The 19,404-nt window shown below is 54.4% G+C and overlaps 2 protein-coding genes across 2 annotated transcripts; both read right to left on the minus strand.

Moving 5' to 3' along the window:
- Nucleotides 1-1,171: 1,171 nt before the first annotated feature.
- Nucleotides 1,172-8,355, minus strand: LOC147413975 (C4b-binding protein alpha chain-like). Its single transcript, XM_086476734.1, has 10 exons — nucleotides 8,301-8,355; nucleotides 7,467-7,652; nucleotides 6,754-6,850; nucleotides 5,956-6,038; nucleotides 5,349-5,540; nucleotides 4,729-4,911; nucleotides 4,072-4,257; nucleotides 3,061-3,492; nucleotides 2,647-2,670; nucleotides 1,172-2,394 (listed from the first exon to the last, which is right to left on the minus strand). The coding sequence occupies exons 1-10, from the start codon at nucleotides 8,353-8,355 to the stop codon at nucleotides 2,351-2,353; spliced, it is 1,482 nt and encodes a 493-aa protein (XP_086332860.1). The 3' UTR covers nucleotides 1,172-2,350.
- Nucleotides 8,356-10,077: 1,722 nt separating this feature from the next.
- LOC147413976 (uncharacterized) lies at nucleotides 10,078-18,303 on the minus strand. Its single transcript, XM_086476555.1, has 15 exons — nucleotides 18,234-18,303; nucleotides 17,609-17,800; nucleotides 16,771-16,962; nucleotides 16,369-16,465; nucleotides 16,127-16,212; nucleotides 15,504-15,698; nucleotides 14,852-14,923; nucleotides 14,284-14,310; nucleotides 13,529-13,592; nucleotides 13,240-13,350; nucleotides 12,795-12,986; nucleotides 12,429-12,524; nucleotides 11,669-11,774; nucleotides 10,570-10,762; nucleotides 10,078-10,410 (listed from the first exon to the last, which is right to left on the minus strand). Exons 1-15 carry the CDS (start codon nucleotides 18,301-18,303, stop codon nucleotides 10,406-10,408), a joined length of 1,698 nt encoding a protein of 565 aa, XP_086332681.1. The 3' UTR covers nucleotides 10,078-10,405.
- Nucleotides 18,304-19,404: the final 1,101 nt, after the last annotated feature.

Here is a 19,404-nt window from a genome sequence, read left to right on the forward strand (position 1 = left end):
CACCCATAAGCTACGTCACAGCATTCACAGTTCCTTCCATTTGGTTGCAGGGAGATCATTTCAACCTGATCCCCAAATCAGGTGTTGAACCATTCAGAAAAACCACTCTGGATTACGCAGTAGGAACAACTGTGCTGGGATTAAAAGAACAAAATGGAACACAACACCAAGCTACAAGGCTTTACATTTGTGTTTTGTTCATCTCGTCACTCACTTGGCTTACGGCAAGAGATACGTAAAAACAACGAGGAATCTGGAAGTGCTTGTTCTGCAAGACTGGCTTCCAAAAACAGTATCTTGCAGAGTCCCAGTGACAGCAGAACAGGACAGTGCTCTGCTGGGAAGGGAGAACTTTGTGGGTTTATTTGGAACAAAACTAATGTGTTGATGGAAATGGCTATTTGTACTTTTCCCCTCTAATTAGATGTGTGTTCCTGTTAACAGGAAAGCACTGGTGAAAATGCAGAAACAAAAAGCGTGTAGTAGACACATTTCAAATACTTCCCACTCCCAACCGCACATCGCGAGAAGCTCACAGGCTTCCTGCTGCGTCAAACAAAACCCTGAACCTCAAAAACTTGCTTTGCCAGCAGCTCAAAGTCCTAGTGCCTCAAGCTGGATTCAAGCTTAACAAGGTTAAACCCCATCACAGTTTTGTTTCCCTTATAAACAGGATTCCCTGGAAACCTTCAAATCTTTACTTCATTTTACGAGATGCTACATAGCTCTTTAGCTCCGTAAGCGATCATTTAGCGAGGTCAAGTTAAAACCAGGAAAGGACACCACACCCCAACGTGGGCTTTCTGTCAGCCAAACAAACCGAGGGCACGTTCACCTGTGTCTTTGGTTGCGACAAGGTGAGCGAGGTCCCGTCCCCCGAGCTGTCCTCATGGCACTGCCAAAGCCTGACTCGAGTTGGGGACAGCACGTTTCCTCACCCACCTCTACCCACCCTCGCCAACAGTCCTCAACACAATGATCTTGGTCAGGCTAGACAGGACGAAACAAAGTGCACAAAAGACGTGGGGTTTGGGTCCCGTTCCCCATAGAGGAGTAAATTAAGGCTTTGGCTTGATGTGCATCTGCACCTACTTGGGGCGCAGCGTCAGAGCTACAGTCGCCCTGTGCAGCCACCCACCAGCCCTGCTGCGAGCGGAGCAAGAGGCCAAAAACCTGCTTTTCCTCCCCGGGATCACGGCAGCCCTGAGGCATCCTGGGGCTGAGCCCCCAGCCGACCCGCAGTGGGAGCCAGCATGGTCAGGGTGCCCAGCACCGCCTGAAAAAGCCTTTTAAGTCTGAATTCAGACAGCGATTCCTGCATCAGTCGACCCAGGCGGGCAGCATTTGGAGCAGAAAGCAAAAAGGTTCCCATGCAGCAACTTTCTGATGTTTGGTGGCACCTGCCAAGACACCTGCAAGTTCCGCATTCGGCCCGACCAGCATCTGCCTGCGGACAAGCTCCACTGCGCCCCAGCACCCACCCAGCTGGGTTCCTGCTTCGGGACTTCGAGAGAAGCGTTGAGTCACCGCAGGGACAGGAAGGGCATTTTCACAAGGTACCTGCAGAAAAGCTTCGACGTGATTCAGAGACAGCGTCAGGGCAGAGACCTTCAGCTGAAGTTTAAAACTAATTTTAGGATGTGCAGGAACAGTCAGAATAGTAGTTCTTTGTAATGAGGCGTTTAAATTTTTTTTCTCCCCAGTAAAATTACTGATTCGTAAGGATGCTGTTTGCACGATGGTTCAGACTCGCCTGAAGTAACGGCTGTAACTGCGCTTTTATATGAACATTTTCAATGCTTTCAGTACTCACAGATCATACCCGACTTAGGCACCCTATTTGTATCAAAAAATTTTAAGTACACATCACTCACGTGAAGACATTCACTGTTAATCCTCATGGCGGCAGCAGCAGCACTTTCCACCCCAGGAAAAGAGACCCCTGCCTCCTGATCAGGAGCAGGCACGACATGACCTTAGTGGGGCTGAGAAACTGCACATGCAGAGGTACCCAAAGCACGGGATTTTCCTGAGTCTACTTTATTGCAGCGGGAAGGCCTTTGGCATCATTGTGACTTAAGGTGGGGACAACTGCCCTTGAGTTCTCAGCTGGGGGGTGGAAAGTCTCCCGGCCCAGCCCAGCCCCGCGCATGAGCTGCTGCATCTAATGTGACATGCGGCTGCTGCAGCCAAAAGCACGAGCGCCTCCCGGGCAGCGAGCGTCTGGGCTTTGTCATCCGGGGTCTGTGGGTTGCTGCTTCAAGGCCGGTTTCACAGGACGGAAAAGCAGAGCACGGGGATCAGCATGATCGAGTCCAAACGTCTACGAGGTGCCTCCCAAGTCCCTAATTTAGATGTTCGTAATCAGCACTGCCAGAAGGATGGGGAAGATTCCTACAAGAGACGAGTAAGAAGCTTCAGTCTTCACTCCACACTTATTCAGCCATCTTTTCCCTCCCTGGTCCCCTTTACCGCCCCTGCCCCCTGGCCTTTTCACAGCATCATCTTAAAGCAACAACAATAAAAGTACGACAAGAGACTGTAGCAGAAGGCTTTTAAGCTTATTTCAAGCAGAACACACAGGAGACAATATAATAAAAACAGGCCAGAGGGCAGTACAGGGCTTCAGGGATATGTATTACTTACCAACAACGATCATGTTCGCTCCATCTGGAAAGGAAGTGAACCAAAACGTGAAACTCTGCACCCATTCAGCACCATGATTCACCAAACTCCACCACATGCAGTATCTCAAATCAGAGCCAATGCACATGGAAGACAATTCAAGCAACAGGCAGAACAGGACCCCTGCACAACCCACCACCACGGATGGTCACCTGCTAAAGCCCAGGTGTATTTACCAGCAGACATTTCCCTTAGCCTGCGAGCCTGTGCTGCAACCTAGTCATGCCCTTTTGGCACCAGATTTTAACAGAAGCTGTTGCAGGAAGCATCGCTTACTCCTTAGCAGAATTGGCTGATTTGAGGATTCACAGAGAAAGGAAAACATAGGTATTTTGAAGACAGAGAGAAGGCAAGACAGACACAGGAGACAGTCACCTCTGCATTCAGGAGTGGGCTTACTCCAGACTCCCTTGTACTGATCTTCTGCAACACACTGAAGAAAGGCCTCTCCAGCAAGGGTGAAGCCATCATGGCATTTATAAACTACAACCGAGCCGGGGACAAAGGCTGTGCCCTCTGTGCCATTGTGCATCCCGTTGTCAATCGTAGGTGGCTTTCTACAGAGGACAGAAGGGAACTGTCCCGCAGGAGGAACATCACCTTTGCATTCAGGAGTGGGCTTGCTCCAGACTCCACGGTATTGACCATCTGCTGTGCAGTGAATCGAGGCTGCTCCAGCAAGGGTGAAGCCGTCCCTGCATTTATAAACGACAACCGAGCCGGGGACAAAGGCTGTGCCCTTCGTGCCATTGTGCATCCCGTTGTCAATCGTGGGGGGTTCTTCACAGAGGATGTCAGGGAGCTGCCCTACAGGAGGAACATCGGCAAGAGAGTCTGAGTGCTGCTCCTACTGCAAAGGTGAAGTGCACGGGGAGGAGGAGGAACCACCAAACGCCGCGCATCCAGCAGCAACGGAAAATACTTTGAGCTTTCGTGCTTGGTACTGGACCTCAGTTACTGCCCATTAGCCCCAACTCCAGGATCTCACCCCATGAAATGAGCCACTGAAGTGCCTAATCAGGCTAGAAGAAACGCTTCAGCCATTCGTAGCTTCACATAACACTACTGCACTGACTTCATAACACTTGATTTCAGCATTCTATCAAATGGAGCAGACAGAGTTCTAACTTCCAATTATCTTCATCTTTCCCTGGTAACTACAGGAAGAAAACTTTCCTCCTGTGACCTTTTTCTATAATTTCTGCTCTTCCCTTGCTCCTTGCACTTCGTGAACTTAAGTTCTGAATTGTACGAGAATATTGCACCTAAGGCCTCACAGCATGAGTTAGTATTGAAATCCTGAATTTCACAGTTGATTGAATTAAGAAGCACAAGTAAGAGCACCCACACCATCAGTCAGGACAGGAGGGGAACAGAGATACTCACGTATACAGAAGTCTGGGTCTGCAGACCAAGTTCTATCCTCCAGACAAGTGACGACAGGAGACTTTCCACTTGCTGCAGTATAACCCGGTTTACACTGATACGTCAGCTTAGTTCCAGCAAGAGAGGAGTCACCCACAGCCCTTGTTAACTCAGCGAAAGGGAAGTGTGGAGCAGGACCACAGAGGACTAACAATTGGAGATGAAAGCAAGGCTAGTTACAGGCGTACCCAGAGGGTCCGCAAAACAACAGCAAACTGTACATGTTGGCACAGACGACATTTTAACCTGTTTGAATGTCAGTGTCTGGGATACCGTTTGCATCCAACCCATTCAGCAAACAGCAGCATGTATCAGTTTGCTTAACTGGATAAAAGATGGAGATTGGGCAGCATCTCGGTTGGGAAGCCGCTGAAGCAAGCGTGTCAGGTGTAGAAGGCAATTCTCCCGCCTTTCAGTGCACTTTGGGATCATTTCACAAATAAATAGCTTCAGGTCTAAACGTGTAACTGGCTGGGGCTGCCCCACTGAGGGCCCAAGCCAGCGTGTTCTGCAAGGGCATGGCTACAGGTGCACGAGGTTCCGAAGCGGATCTGCTCAGCAGCTCTTAAGACCTATTTCGTTGGAACTGCTCACGGAAATAAATTTGTTTGTACTCACTTGGGTCACAGGTTGGCAGAGGCGGCTTCCAGGTACTGTCCGCTTCACAAGTAACGACACTACTACCGTTCAATAAATGACCAGGATTACACTCAAAGACCACGGTATCTTTATACGTGTGCGCCGTGCCGAAGCCAGATAACCTTCTCGCATTGTTCACTTGTGGATTTACACATCTGACCACTGGAAGTGAAGGTAAGACCACAAGAATATTTACTACAAGAAGGAAGAGCCCTGCAGTGACACCAGAGGCGTTACAGGAGCAGCTCACAGAGAACTGCCGCTCTCTCACTTTGAGAGAGGCAGGTCCCCAGCGGGGTGCAAGTACTCCGTGAACAGAGACGTCATCAAGAAACTGCACACGGGAGAGCTTCATTTTTCATTTGCAGGAAGCCCTGGGCATGGGTGGGGAGAAGGAGGCTTTCTGGGGGCTGAAGAATCCACTAAAGCAAGGCCTGCCCCTGCCCCTGGCTCGGGAGACCACTGCATTAAGCTTTCTGGGAATCTTTTCTTAGCCTCAGATCAACCTTCTCCCGTTTGGCAACCCATGGGGAAAGTACAGATGGGGACAGGGATGAGAAATAAAGTCAAAAGAATAAGGAGAGAAAGAAAGCATTTACCTTTGCATTCAGGGGCTGGACCGCTCCACGTTCCCTCGAGGTTATCACCCGTCGTACAGTGAATAGTGGCATCTCCAATACGAGCAAATCCGCTGTTACAGTGGTAGGTGACAGCCGTGCCGAAGGTGAAGTCTCCGTCCTCAGCGGTGAACTGCCCATTCTCGATCGCAGGAGGTGGTAAACAGCGAATAACTGCATGGAAAAGCAACAGCAAGAAGCTGCAAGAACATTTCCATCGAACATGAAACTGAGCTCTAGCTACTAAAGAAACCAAACCAACCAACCCACCCAACAAAAAAAAGAGCCAAAGAAAACAAGGAAGCAGCCCTAAAGCAATCATCTCAACCTAAAGTCTTAAAGGCGCCTTTAAATTCTGAACATTTTCCAGGGCTTTTTTAAATGGATAAATGGTAAAACGGCAAAACAGCATCTATTGTCCAAGAGTGCTTGTTTGGGGGACAAGTAGGAGTCAGTCTCATTAAAGGCTACTGTAATTTGCACTAGGTGCCAAGAAGAGAGCATCCACCCACCGTTCCCCAAACTACCAGATATGTATTGTAACAGCTTTGAGGAAGAGTTGTACACAAAACACTTAACATCTGCTTACTGGCACAGTATGGAATTTGATCCCAAGCAACTTCATTGTCTTGAAGCACACATTGTGCAGACGGCCTCCCAACTAATTGGTACCTAAGGAAAGAAAAGGTTGAATCTCCTTGAAAAAAGTGAAAAAAACTTTGGGAAATCCAGAAGGTTGTACAGCTTCTAATGGTATTGTCTGGAGGAGCTGAACCCTAGGGGAAAAGCAGCTAGTCCTCCTATAAAATACAGTTTTCTCAGTACCTAAGGAGATGCAGTACATGGTACAGACAGAGGGAACTTAATACTTTCAGCGGGTCTGCGAGCAAGACGGCATCCCCACCCTGAGTCTGTCCAGCCCCGTGCCGTGCAGTGGCAGATCCAAATAGCACCTCCTTTTCGGAGCAGAGCCAGGTGTCACTGACTACCCTAACTGCTCCCTTCCCCTCTCGCCCAGCTCCCGGCATCCCCAGGACACCACAGCCCTCTTTTCCCGAGACCCCTTAGCTAAGATGTCGACAGCCGGACCCACTGCACAGCGGCAAACGCTGAATTACGAATGAGCACCAACAGGAAAAGAATAAAATTCTTTGCAAAGCAGCCGAAAAGCGATCTGCAAAGACTGCGCTCTCATGCCCAGAAGATAACCTGTTTTGGCAAAAGCAAGAGCAGGAGAGAGCCTGACCCCCACCAGCCCCCCACCCTGAACACCTCCCGCTGTGCCAAAGCAACAGCCCCCAGGTATTAAAAGCCTCCGAGTCTCCCGCAGGTGCTGCCTCCCAGACTTGGCTCCACAGACTCACCGGGAGCCTGGGCCAGCACTTACCCGCTGTTACAGGTGAAGGTTATTGTCACCCCAAACAGGAGTTCAACCGTGTGGTTAAAGTTGCCATTGGCGATGTCTGGGGGACCGCAGGACTTTCCTAGAAGGGCAAGTGCTCAGCATTAGCTTTATTTCATAGCACAATAGTGAAATGCAGGGGACGGCGCTGTTCGGTGGCGTTACAGACTCACTGACCGTTTATAACTCGCCTCATGAGCAAGTACCACTGAAAGTTAAATCACAAATAGAAAGCAAATAAAAGCACAAATAAAGCCGAGAACAAATAAGAAGAGCCAAGGTTTATACGCTTACTGAGAAAGGAAACTGATAAAGGCGCCGGGTCTTGGTCCACAGGGAAAGGAAACAGCGCGAAGGAGAAGGGGACGGGGGAGGGACCCACTGACCGCCCTAGGGACCACAGACTCCTACAGCCTTTCCCACCCCGTACCTTGTTCCTATGTAAATATATCACAGCACTTACACTGTACCACCAGATGGTAAAGTAATTAAAAAGGGCAGAGATCATCCCCAAGAGATTAACGTTCCAAAGTGGAAAGGGCAACCCCAGGCAGGCAGGCAGGGTACGCACTTGCTCTCAACCGCCCTAAAACCAGCCACGTGGGGAGCACCCTCCGCTGTGCTGGGGTCTGGGGTGCAGCAGGGGATGTGTGTCTCCCCACCCCCCAATCCCAGGAGCCCCCGAGGGGGGAACCCACCGATGCAGAAGTCGGGGTTCGCCAACCAGGTGGAGTCAGGGGTGCAGGTGACCACGGGGGACTTGCCCATGGCCGCCGTGTACCCTGGGCGGCACCTGTACGTCAGCGTGGCCCCCACGGCGTAGGACTGCTCCAGGGGCCCGGGGGGCTCCGCAAAGACAAACCTGGGCGGCTGCTGGCAGTCACCTGCGGGCAGGGGGGGGCAGAGGGAGGATGGTGGGGGGAGCTCGCCTTGGCCCTCCCACACACACCCACAGCCCCCTCCCCACGCACCCACAGCCCCCATCCCCACAGCCCCCTCCCCACGCACCCACATCCCACAGCCCCACAGCCCCCTCCCCACACACCCCCAGCCCCCAGCCCCCTCACCACAGCCCCCTCCCCACGCACCCACAGCCCATCCCCACAGCCCCCTCCCCATGCACCCATATCCCACAGCCCCACAGCCCCCTCCCCACGCACCCACAGCCCCCATCCCCACGCACCCACAGCCCCCATCCCCACAGCCCCCCCCCACGCACCCACAGCCCCCCCCCACGCACCCACAACCCCCCTCCCCACAGCCCCCTCCCCACGCAGCCACAGCCCGCAGCCCCACAGCCCCCTCCCCACGCACCCACATCCCACAGCCCCCCCCGCACCCACAACCCCTCTCCCCACAGCCCCCTCCCCACGCACCCCCAGCCCCCAGCCCCCTCCCCACGCACCCACATCCCACAGCCCCCCCCCGCACCCACAACCCCTGTCCCCACAGCCCCCTCCCCACGCACCCACAGCCCCCCCCCCCCCCGCACCCACAACCCCCCTCCCCACGCAGCCCCCCGCCCCGCTCACCCCAGGCTCCGGGCAGCGCCAGCAGCACCGCGCAGAGCCACCGCAGCCGCCCCATGGCCGCCGCTGCCGCCGCTGCCGGTGCCGGTTCCGCCCCCGCGGGCGGCGCGCAGGGACGCGCAGGGCGCAGCGACACGGCGAGTTCCGGGGCGGGGGCAGCCCTGGCCGTTGTCACCGCGGAAGCCACACGGTTCGGTTGTTTTTTTGGGTTTTTTTTTTTGTTTTTTTTTTCCGGGGAACGGAGGTTCCGTCTCCGGCGGGTCCCTCGGCGCGATATCGGGTACGACATGATACACGGGAGGGGTTTACCCGAGCGATGAGCAGCCCGGCAGCAGCGCCGTACCCCGAGCCTTGCTGGAACCGGGGGGGGGGGATGTTGCCGTGGGAGGGGTGCTTGCTCTCCGTCGGTCCACCCCATCATCGCCCTGCCCTTGTTCCCCAGCTCAGGGGCAGCCTGAGGCCGCCCCAGGCTCCGCCTTGAGGAGCGCTTGTCCCGCTGCCGCACCGCCCTGCGCCGTCCCCCACCTCTGCTCTTCCTTGCACCCCCCCTCTGCGTCAGCTGGGCGAGGTTTGGCACGCTGGGGTACCGCTTGGTACCCCTGGGGCGAAGTTTGGCATGCTGGGGTACCGCTTGGCACCCCTGGGACGAGGTTTGGCACGCTGGGGTACCGCTTGGTACCCCTGGGGCGAAGTTTGGCATGCTGGGGTACCGCTTGGCACCCCTGGGACGAGGTTTGGCACGCTGGGGTACCGCTTGGTACCCCTGGGGCAAAGTTTGGCATGCTGGGGTACCGCTTGGCACCCCTGGGACGAGGTTTGGCACACTGGGGTACTGCTTGGCACCTCTGGGACGAAGTTTGGCATGCTGGGGTACCGCTTGGCACCCCTGGAACGGCCCCTGCTGCCTCCAGCCCCCTGTCCGAAGGGATGCTCCAGAGAGGACAGTGAGGGATGGCAGCTTGGATGCCCATTTCCTCTCCCTCTCCTCAAAACAGTGTCGGGGTTGCACCCATCACACCCCCATCACACGGAAACACGCTCTGTCCAGTTCAGTAACACATACCACAGCAGAACCAGGTACCTGCGCAGCCCCTTCCGTCCTCCCCGCAGCACTGCCTGTCTCCTGCCACGCCACCCATAAACTCCAGCTCTTAGCACACACCAATAAAGCAGAAAGGCAATTTTTTGCAACTTCTGCATTATCACTGTGAATTTTGTCCCCACGCCAAAACAAAACAAGGAGGGCAGCCAGCCAACACCGAGTGGGGAGCAGGTGGTTTAATCCTCTAACTCCTTGCTGGAGCTGTAGCACGTTTTTTTAGGTAGAGAATATGGTGCAGGAATGGTTGAGGGACGGTTATACCTGGAGAGGAGCTCACACCTTCCCCGATACTGCCCTGGTGCTGCCCGGGGTGGAAATGGCCTCCACTCCAGCAGTGGCACCTTGCCTGCGTCACCAAGGCCAGGCGGGCTGCTATGGACAACAGTGCAACATGACAGCAGCAATTAGCCAAGCAGCAGCAATTAGCTGAGTGGCTGACTACATCCGACAAAGAATGAGACTGCAAAATCATTTAAAGCACTCCATGAGAAGGTTTGATTAGTAAATAGGGCAAAAAAACCCCACCCCAAGCCAGGATACCAGTATTGCTTATTTTATATTCCTTTTATTTATAAAACAGTTTTACGATAAATATTGCAAATTTTGCACTTGTATCTGCACACTAGTAAAGGAACCTCAGTAAAAAAGTAGTTTAAAAAATACAAGTAAATCTTGTAAGATTGTGCAAAAAGGGTGTTTACTACGAAATTATTTTCCTAGTGGGAAGAAATGTTTACTGAATTTGTTAAGAGCTGCAAAAAATCGTTTTTTCTTACCAAAACAAACAAAAAAGTAGGCATGACACCAACATGGAGCTGGATTTGAAGTATGTTTGATTTTCCTGCTTCTTTACAAAGAAATTCACCATTGTGGAGTCAGACACTTGACCCCAGGCTGCCTTATTGCACTTCGAACTTCATCCCTGACGACGTCAGGAGTTACCGCAGCCCCTTCCCCTCCCCTCCGACCAGCTTCGTCCCGCTCAGGGCGCTGCGGCTCTCGGCGTTTACGCTGCAACAGGGAAAGGAGCAGTTAGTCAGGGTTAGTGGCTCCGTGCTGCAGCCCCTTGGCCTCGGGAGGAGTGACCTTTGCAGCCTCTGGTTTGCAGCCCCTTGGCCCCCACCGCGGTGACCCCAAGGGCGCTCTGGGTGCCCCCGCGCAGGTCCCTACCGTCGGGTGCCCGGCACAGGTGCGCGTGGGTGGGCGCCGCGCAGACGGGGCAGACGTGGCAGCTGGGGGTGCGGCGGGGGATGAGGTGAGCCGGGGTCCCCTCTCCGGCCAGGGGACACACGGGGCAGCTCGCCCTGTCGCTGTGGACGAGGGAGAGGTGCAGCTGGTCGGCGCAGGGAGGGCAGACGGGACCCTGCAGGCTGTGGAGAGAGAGCCAAGGGTGAGCCCCGAGGGGTTCGTGTGGAACTGCTCCTCGCCACGCCACACCACACCACACACCCTCCAGCACCCACAAAAGCCAGTTTCGTCAACAATTCCAAAGATGCTGACTGCTTCAGCTCAAACAAGGAGCAATTCCTGAGCACAAACTGCAACAGCTCCTTCAGGGTTAGGGCTAACAGCAAGTGGAACAAGCACTCGCAAGCACAGCGGGAAATAAAGGATTGGCAAAAAGAAGTTCGTGCTTACGAAAGCTAAAGCAGGCGGATGCACACCTCAGCCCATGTTTATTTTAACCAAGTATTTATTTGAATTTGCCTCCGTCAATGATGACTCTGTTAAGGAACTCTGTGGGCCTGAGTGAGCACCAGACTTGCATGGGCAAATACCAAAAAATAAACCGAGCCAACAGCCTCCCTTTGCTCACCTTGTCGCTGCTCTGCCCCAAACTAACCGTGCCTAGAGGTGGAAAAAGCACTGGGCAGCTGGGTGAGCAGAAGGCCCACGCTGCAGGGTCTCTTACAGCGCCCGGGCTCTTTGCTGCTTAACCAAACCAGAGCTCCTTCATGGGCCAAAGAAAACACGAGGCTAAGCCGAGTGGGGGGAGCTGAGGAGCACAAGCTGATTCAGAGACACCCAAGGAAACTGCACAGGCGTCGTCCAACTAAACCTCACACCAGCTTCACCCCTCTCTGCTCGCAAGCAGGCACCACGCGTTCACCCTGATACAGAGCTACGAGCGAGCGGAACCAACATTTACGCACCTCCGTTGTGTTTCTACTGTAAGTTAAGCGGTTAACTGCCGGCGAGGAGTGCTTAACCAGAAGAGTCGCCTGCACCAGCCGCATCGCACTCACCTCTCATCCTGCTGGCGGGGCACCCCTGGCCGCTCCCCCGGCCGCTCCCCGGGCGCCGCAGGACGGCTTTCGCAGCAGCCGAGGTGGGCGCGCAGCCAGCTCTCACAGATGGGACAGACGTGGTGGTTGCTGTGGAGAAGCACCGTGGAGGACGTGCGTTAAGTCTCTTTGGGGAGATTCAAAAACCACCGTGAAGTTCAGCACCTCCAGCTTCAGGGAAGGTCCGGCCCAAGCAGGATGAAAACCTGGAATTAGCTCTCACAAACCTCCCTCGCTTTGCTAAAAAGCCGGAGACCTTTGCCTCTTCTGAAACACGCTGCTTCATCAATCCACGCTCTCCTTACAGCTAGACCCCCAGTTCCCCACCTCACCTCATGGAACCCCATCACGCCCGGTATTGCTCACATGGAGCGGAGGGGGCGCAGAGGGCAGCTCCGGGGTACAGTGCGGCTGCCAGAGAGCAACGCAAGTAAAGAACCCGGAGAAACACGTGCACGTGCTGAATGCCTTTTAAAAGCACTGAAAGAGCAAAGCACAAAAATTGCCCAGAGCTCCTTTGTTTTAGGGGGGAAAAAAAGCAGAGAAACGAGTGTTTTAGGAGTGATCAAATGCTGTAATACTCAGTGCAATATCAAGACAGGAAAGAGGTGGCAGTAAACAAGGAGGCGTAGATTACCCTTATTTTCTACTCAAATAAATACAGTTCTACTCTACTCTGAAATGATTTTTATTCAAGCCCACCGTGGCATCCGTGTGTTTTTAAGTGGAAGATGGAAGACAGACCTTTCATGGTCCATGGGCTGCTCCGCTTCGCTCTGCTCCAGATCCGCTTCTCCTGCCCCCTCACCCCTCAGCACCTCGGCAGCTTTGGCAGGAGAGCTGAATGCAGAGAGACAGAAGACAACCTGAACCCACCCGAGTGCACGGCTTCCCCAGAATGACTACTGCCCTGCGGAACCCCTTCCTTCTGGACACCAAATACTTTCTACTGCTAAAACGGGACTTTCAGGAACCAGAGGAATTCCAACTGCCAACCCTGCTCTGCCCGTGTAGAGCTGCTCTACCCCCCTAAATTGCCCCTTCCCCTGCTTTGCTTTAGGTGGCCCCGTGGAAGGGGAGCAGGAGCAAGCGCCTGATCGGCCACGGTACCTCGCACCTGCCAGGCTTTGGGTCTCGCTGTCGCCGATGCTGGTGGCCGAGTAGGTGTGCGGTGCGCTGGGCTGGGCGCTCAGCCAGGCCTCGCAGGCGGCACAGCCGGGGCGCGCGGGCCCGGCGCGGGGGGCCAGGGCGGCGTGGAGCCGCTCTTCGCAGGTGGGACACACGTGGCAGCTCGTCGTGTGGCTGCGGATGAGAAAGACGGGGAGCGGGGGCAACGCCAAAGCCTCCCGTGAAGCAGCCGGCACCTCTTCAGCGAGCGGCGTTCACCGCAGAGGCAGGGGTGTTGGCGTTTTGCAGTCAAAAACCGCACAAAGAGGTGCCGTCCCGGTGTGGGCAGGCACGGCAAGGTTTGTAGCTAGAAATGACACCGGTGAGACCCGTGCGTACGGTCGTAAAAGCAGCACAAACTTTTGGGCAGACGAACGAGCAAACCTACCAAAAATAGGAATGCCACGGCACGGGCTGCTTGTCTTCATCCGTCATCTTCGGGTGCGTCAGCAGGTCCCCTCCGTTCGTCTGCTGCTTTTGTAGGTGCATGTTGTAAGAGCTGAAGAGACAGAAAGAAGGAAATTCATAGAATAAAAAGCATCTTAGCAACATGGAAGGAGCACTAACCATGCAAATACGTACTGGAGGTATTTACTATCACTCAGCGCTTAAAAGGAAAGACCCAGTTATCCTTAGGGAAAGTTATGATTTATGAGGGGCAGCTTAGGCTCACTTACTGTTGTTTATTGCCTTTCCATCTCATGATGATCCCAGCTAGAATTCCAAGGACTACTGGGGGAACTAACAAACAAAGAAGCAAAAAAAAAACCAACCCCAAAATAAACAACAGATTTGGTATGTAATTGAAGTGAAATACTGCAGTTTGGTAAAAGACTGACAGCACAATTCTCTGCTCTGGTGCTGCCTGTCACCACCCAGAGGCTCCGTCTCAGCCAGAATAATGCAAACCCCCTCTTATGTCACAGAAAGCACCGCTGAGGGTGGTGCGGTGTTGAGCTCGTTAAGGGCGTGATCCTCATTTATTTAGTGCTTTTATAGACAGCCTCCTGTTTCTTTTGTACTGTAAACACGCTCACCATTTTCAGTACTTGATCTCTTTTGCAACAAGGATGCTCCAGGCTTCACTGATCTCTCATCTTTCAACGTCTGTCAAGGCCTTTTAAAGTAACTTTATCAATGAAAGAGTGACAGGACGCACAGTTTTTGGTTGGCTTCTTACACTGGCTCCTTTGGCTTCTTTCATTTCATCCTCAATTGATGTCATGTTTTATACTAAGACAGACAATCCACCCAGTTGCTTGCCGTGCCGCTGCGTTACCCCACAGCAGAGAAACCCCTGAGTCCTGACCAGAGACACTCAGGACTAGGGGCAGCGAAATGAATCAACCAGAAACACTGACGCCAGGTATTTACCAGCAAATAACGGCTTTGCATTAGGAAAGTGTATTTTCAATTTTAATCCACTACTTACCAATGCAACTAGGGATGAGGATACTTGCTGGAGAAGAAAATAATGACACTGATGTTAGAAAAATGAAGCCAACAGCGCTCATAACTAAACAGCGAAGTTCCTTAATCTGTGCCCACAGAACAATACTATTCAAACCCAGACAACCATAACACTGCTGAGAAGACAAAATGCTATAAACCAATCTGTTATTAACCATTACACACCTCATTATCCTCTTTTTGAGTCCCGCACCCCACCTCCCTCCACTAGCTCCAGGCTACCTCAGCCAAGGTAATGTCAGTGGTTTCTACCGAGATGCTTGGCTGCACAGAGGGAGATTCAAGCATCAGAAATCCCACCCTGTACCATGACAGCTAAGGAGTCACTCAGCTGGGAGCAGAAGAAAAGGGGATTAGACAGGGAACAAGCCCGGGCAACCCCCTTAGAAACGGGACGATGGACCCACCAGATGAAGGTGGTACAGCGAGAGCAGAAAACCAACCGGGCGCGGAGTCACAGGCGCCCAGTGTGGGTGCAATTACAGCCATTAGGAGCACTCAGAGGCAGAAAGCCTCCCCTGAACTCTTACCTAGCCAGTAAGGATTCTCTGCTATCTTCTCTTCCGAGGGTTCAGCTTGGTTTGTCACTACTGTAGTACTCACTGTAGAGAGAGAAAAATAAAGGAAACCCACTCAAAATTCTATTATATACGTAATACATAGAATACTTCAGCGAGGAGTAAACGTAGCACGGGCAGGTGACTTGTGCATCTGTGGCTACGACAGTGAGAGCTGTGGAAGACACACAGGGACCTCTTGGTGACAAGACAAGCCTTATGGACAAAGCTGTCCCGCTTGGCTGTGTTGCCTGGGTGCTGTTGGACACGAGATGTAAACCCATTCTGAGGTTTAGTTCACCAGCTTTGCAGTTCCTGATACACTTCACACATTGTTTATTAAAATTCTGCCTGTTCCTCTTGAAGGGAAAAGCGTAGAACTGTGTACAACCGTGCTCATAGTGTTCTTCAGCAGAGCTTGAGTCCTGCAGCAGCGCACCTTGCCAAGCACAGACTTGCGAACCATCACGGCTGTAAGCAGGTGCTGCGCCCCTGGAAACAAACCCTACGGGAATGCCTGCCCAGGCTGCGGTCCTTCCCTTTCTGAGAGAAGGGAATTAGCAGTAATTAACGGCACAGCAAGAAAAACTGCTTGAGAACAGGGTGATGACCCAGCAGTGCTCACCCCTGCATTCGGGAGGAGACCCGCTCCAGACACCATCAACCCCGTTCTCCGTTGTACAACGAAGAGTTTCATTTCCCACAAGCTGGAGCCCAGGGTCACACGTGTACACCACGACCGAGCTGTACGTGAACTCCTCCGTGCCGTTGCCGTTGTGCTTCCCATTGGGAATAGGTGGAGGTGGACCACAAGAAATAGCTGGGGGAGAAAAGGAAAAGGGTTCAGGAGGTGACCCCGGGATGCTCCACTCCATGATGTGAAGAGGGGAAAACCCAAGGGTCCCTTCCACACCACTCGCATTGCACCAGTTGCGGGACCAGGGGCTGAAATGGGAGCACTGGCTGCAAGCAGTGACTGGCAGGTGCCTCCCAGCCTGCTGTCCTGTGTACCCAGGGGCAGCGGGAGCCCGCAGGGACACCAAGGCCACCGCACCGCTCATTTATGTCCATCCTTCACGTGCAGAAGGCACCAGCGATGCTCCTGGCTAGACCCTGCTCTCATTGCGGCAGCTGTCTCCCTTCCAGAGATACTCCCCTGACCTCACTGAGTAAAACCAACCCATGATTCAGTATTTCCGAGCTGGAATGTTTGGCATTTCCAGTCAAGTGCCAGACAAACTCACTTACCCCAACAAGCTGGAAGTCGACTCCAGGCAACTCCATCTCCCCTTATGGAACATGAGATTTGACGCGACGCTCCCTTTAACGTGTACCTGCAGGGGTAAAAGGCAGATCAACAAACCAGTTTGTGGTCACCAGCCAAGAACGTGCCACCCCACAGAGTGCCGAGGGCTCGACAGGCAGAGCCCCGCGTCCCGGCTCGCACGCCAGGCGGCTGGGACACAGTGGGCAGCTGCCCTCACACTCACCCACGGTTACAAACTACATCTGCTTTTGCGCCGAACCGATGATCGTTTGCCATGACTTTGCCATGTTCTGGATTTGCTGGAATACCACAAGATTTCCCTAAAAGAATAAGATTATCCTTAGGACACTACAAGGATGGGGAAGAAACCCACAGAAATACTCTTCCTGACAGTGCGGCCATATCAAACCAGGTGTCTGACGGTGTTTCATGCTAAATGCCATTAAAACCCCCCCAATTCTAAAATACAACTCAGACGGGGCACTCGGACCACAGCGCAGCTGTAGTGCTAACTGTAGAGAGAAAAAAATAAAGGAAAACCACTCTAAACTATATTTTATAATATAATGGTGGCTGCAGCTGTGGGAGGGCATAGGAGAAAATGAAACGAGATGGAGACACTCACTCCGACATAGCTCAGGAACTTCTGACCATGACAAATTGTCACGACAAGTGCTGGTGGGGAGCTGGTCTGTGGTATTCTCATAGCCCGGGCGACAAACATACTTCACCGTGGTATCAACAGCATAAAAATTATGCATTTCGTCTTCTTGTGATACTCGAGCGAAACGCACACGTGGTGGGCTGGGGCAGCTCCCTAGCAACGACAGGCACAGCCAAAGTGTTCAGTTACAAAGCAAAAATAAGGCTATTTTGCACTCAACTATGTATAAACATAAAAACAAGTGATAATGCACAAGCCTCCCTAAGAATATGGCTGCCTTTTAAGGTGTTGATAGGTACTTTGTGTAACTCAAAAATATCCCTAGATGACCATTAATGGAAAAAGATTTTAAATGCTAAAATTTGCCCTCCTTCAGTCGTTCCCAAGCGCAGGGCTCACCTCCCTTGCCAGTTCCACCGATGAAGCTTTCGAGGTTGGGGAGAGCAGCCAGTTCATCCTGCGCAGGTTTGCAAATCCCCAAAGCCAAACCTTTCCCGTTAGCTTGCTCTTGCGTCAGCAGTGAGCTGTGCCGGCATCTCCCCACCGCAGCTCTGCTCCTTCCCTGCGCTTCCCCGAGCTGCTCATCTACTTTTATTAACGCCCAAGCGCCACCATGTGGCTCCAACGGACCAAGGAGGGTTTGGAAAAAGGGGCAGTAAGAGATTCTCTGACCAGCACCGCGATCATGTGTCACTTCGGATGAGGAAACCCTTGAAGCAGCAATTGCCAAAGCAGAAAATGTTTTCACAAGCCACACGCTTCTCCAGGCAACGCGTTTCAGAGACAGTGAAATACTCACGACCACAAAACTCGGGAAGGTTGGACCACTGGGAGTTCGCCAGGCACTGGATGGTGTCCGACAGCGAGGGGCGCTTGATGTAATCGCTCAGGCACCTGTAGGTCACTTTGGAGCCCACCGGGAAGCTTCCCTGATGTTTCGTGTCCTCTGGGGGCTCCGCGTGGCTGATGTTTGGCAGCGGCCCGCAGGCACCTGCGGGAAAACAAACCCGGGTTCCGTGGGGCTCCTGCGGCCGCCGCCAGCTCCCCGGGCCGGGCACGGCACGGGTGAACGCGCGGGGTCCGCGGGAGAGGCCGGCACACGCACCCCCAGCACCACGGCCCACGCGTGGAGCCCACGGAGCGCACACACGCACCCGGGGCACACGCGCACGGAGCGCGCACGGAGCGCGCACACACGGAGCGCACACGCACACACAGAGCGCGCACACACGGAGCGCACACGCACGGAGCGCACACGCCCGCACCCGCAGCACCCGCACGGAGCGCACACGCCCGCACCCGCACCGCACACACGCCCGCACCCAGAACGCGCACACGCACCCGGAGCGCACGCCCGGGGTGACAGGGCTCACCGCACACCGCACGCCCCCCTCATCTCCCCCCACCCCTCCCCGCGGGCTCACCCCACGCCGCGGGCAGCACCAGCAGCACCAGCAGCGGCAGCAGCAGCGAGCGGCGGCGCCCAGAGCCCATCGCTGCCGCGGGGCGCCTGGAGCGGGAGCGGACCAGGAGCGGGGCGGGCAGCGGGGCGGGCAGCGGGCAGGGGGCGGGCAGGGGGCGGGCAGCGGGCAGGGGGCGGGCAGCCGAGCCCCGCCCGGGGTGCGCAGCCGGGGGCCCCCTGCTCCCCGTCGGCTGGAGGTGCCCGAGGGGGGAGCGGGGCCGCTGCCGGAGCCGCAGGGAGCAGGGGGGTGGGTGGGTGGGGGGTCTCGCTCACGAGCACCCGTGGGTGCTGCTGCCACGCGTGGGTGCTGCTGCGAGGAGGCGGCTGCTGCCGTGGGCTGGAGCCCTGCCCGCCCCCCCGCGGCTCCCCGCTCCCCTCCCTGCGGGCTCATCTGCGGGAAGTTTTCCGACGGGACGCGTTATCTGCGGGTGGGGGCTTGGGGCGGTTCTCCTCGTCTCTGCCCCCAGAGGCATGCTCGGCAGCCAGAGGAATGCGGTGGGGCTCTCCAGACACCCGCTGCCTCAGCCTCTCCTTCAAATCGTTTCTCTGCACCTACCAGTAAAGACACCCCTCTCTCCAAAGCTACCGAGTCCCAAAGGAAAAGAAAAATACCAAAAAGGGCAGCACATGGGTCTTGCCAGCTCTGACAGTGAATCCTGCAGCATGGCCCAGGGCCAGGAGGGGTAGAGAAGGTCCCATTTGTCCCCCAGCACTGGCTCTGCTGTGTGCAGGGGCAAGAGCTGCATCTTCATCCGTGTCTCAGTCCCTCTCCGACAGCATGTGGCCCAGGGAGCCCAGCACAGCTCGGGGGCACCAGGCCCCTCAAACCACCTTCAGATGTCACCTGCCCGCCCCTGGGAACAGACCCCCGTGAAGAGGGATTTTTCTGCAAGAAGAGAGGTTTTTCTATAAGAAGAGAGGAGAGGGCTTTCCTCCAGCCCGAGGGGTGCACGGGAGACCAGAGGGCTTGTAAATCAGCCCCACTTTGAAGCTGCTAGTTAAGCTGCTTCTGTTAACACCTTTGTGCAAAACGAGGCAGCGGGGATACCAGCATTTCCAGTGTAACTCTCCCAGTTAGACACAGAACACTTTGAACAGAACGCTGTGCTGCCCGTGGAGGCTCAGGGATGTCC

This window comes from Leptosomus discolor, chromosome 21, assembly GCF_034619465.1.
Source record: "Leptosomus discolor isolate bLepDis1 chromosome 21, bLepDis1.hap2, whole genome shotgun sequence".
NCBI classification, from domain to species: Eukaryota; Metazoa; Chordata; class Aves; order Leptosomiformes; family Leptosomidae; genus Leptosomus; species Leptosomus discolor.

Bases quoted from the DNA above. Each gene is read 5' to 3' on its own strand.
- LOC147413975 (XM_086476734.1), bottom strand. From the start codon at position 8,355: ATGGGGCGGCTGCGGTGGCTCTGCGCGGTGCTGCTGGCGCTGCCCGGA. The intron at 6,851-7,466 runs GTGGGTTCCCCC...TTGCCCTTCTAG, and splicing joins GAACCCCGACTTCTGCATCG to GAAAGTCCTGCGGTCCCCCA. The intron at 3,493-4,071 runs GTGAGTATCTCT...TTCCTCCTGTAG, and splicing joins AGACCCAGACTTCTGTATAC to GGCAGCTCCCTGACATCCTC.
- LOC147413976 (XM_086476555.1), bottom strand. From the start codon at position 18,303: ATGGGCTCTGGGCGCCGCCGCTCGCTGCTGCTGCCGCTGCTGGTGCTG. The intron at 14,311-14,851 runs GTAAGAGTTCAG...TTTCTTCTCCAG, and splicing joins AGAGAATCCTTACTGGCTAG to CAAGTATCCTCATCCCTAGT. The intron at 12,987-13,239 runs GTAGGTTTGCTC...TCTCATCCGCAG, and splicing joins CCGTGGCATTCCTATTTTTG to CCACACGACGAGCTGCCACG.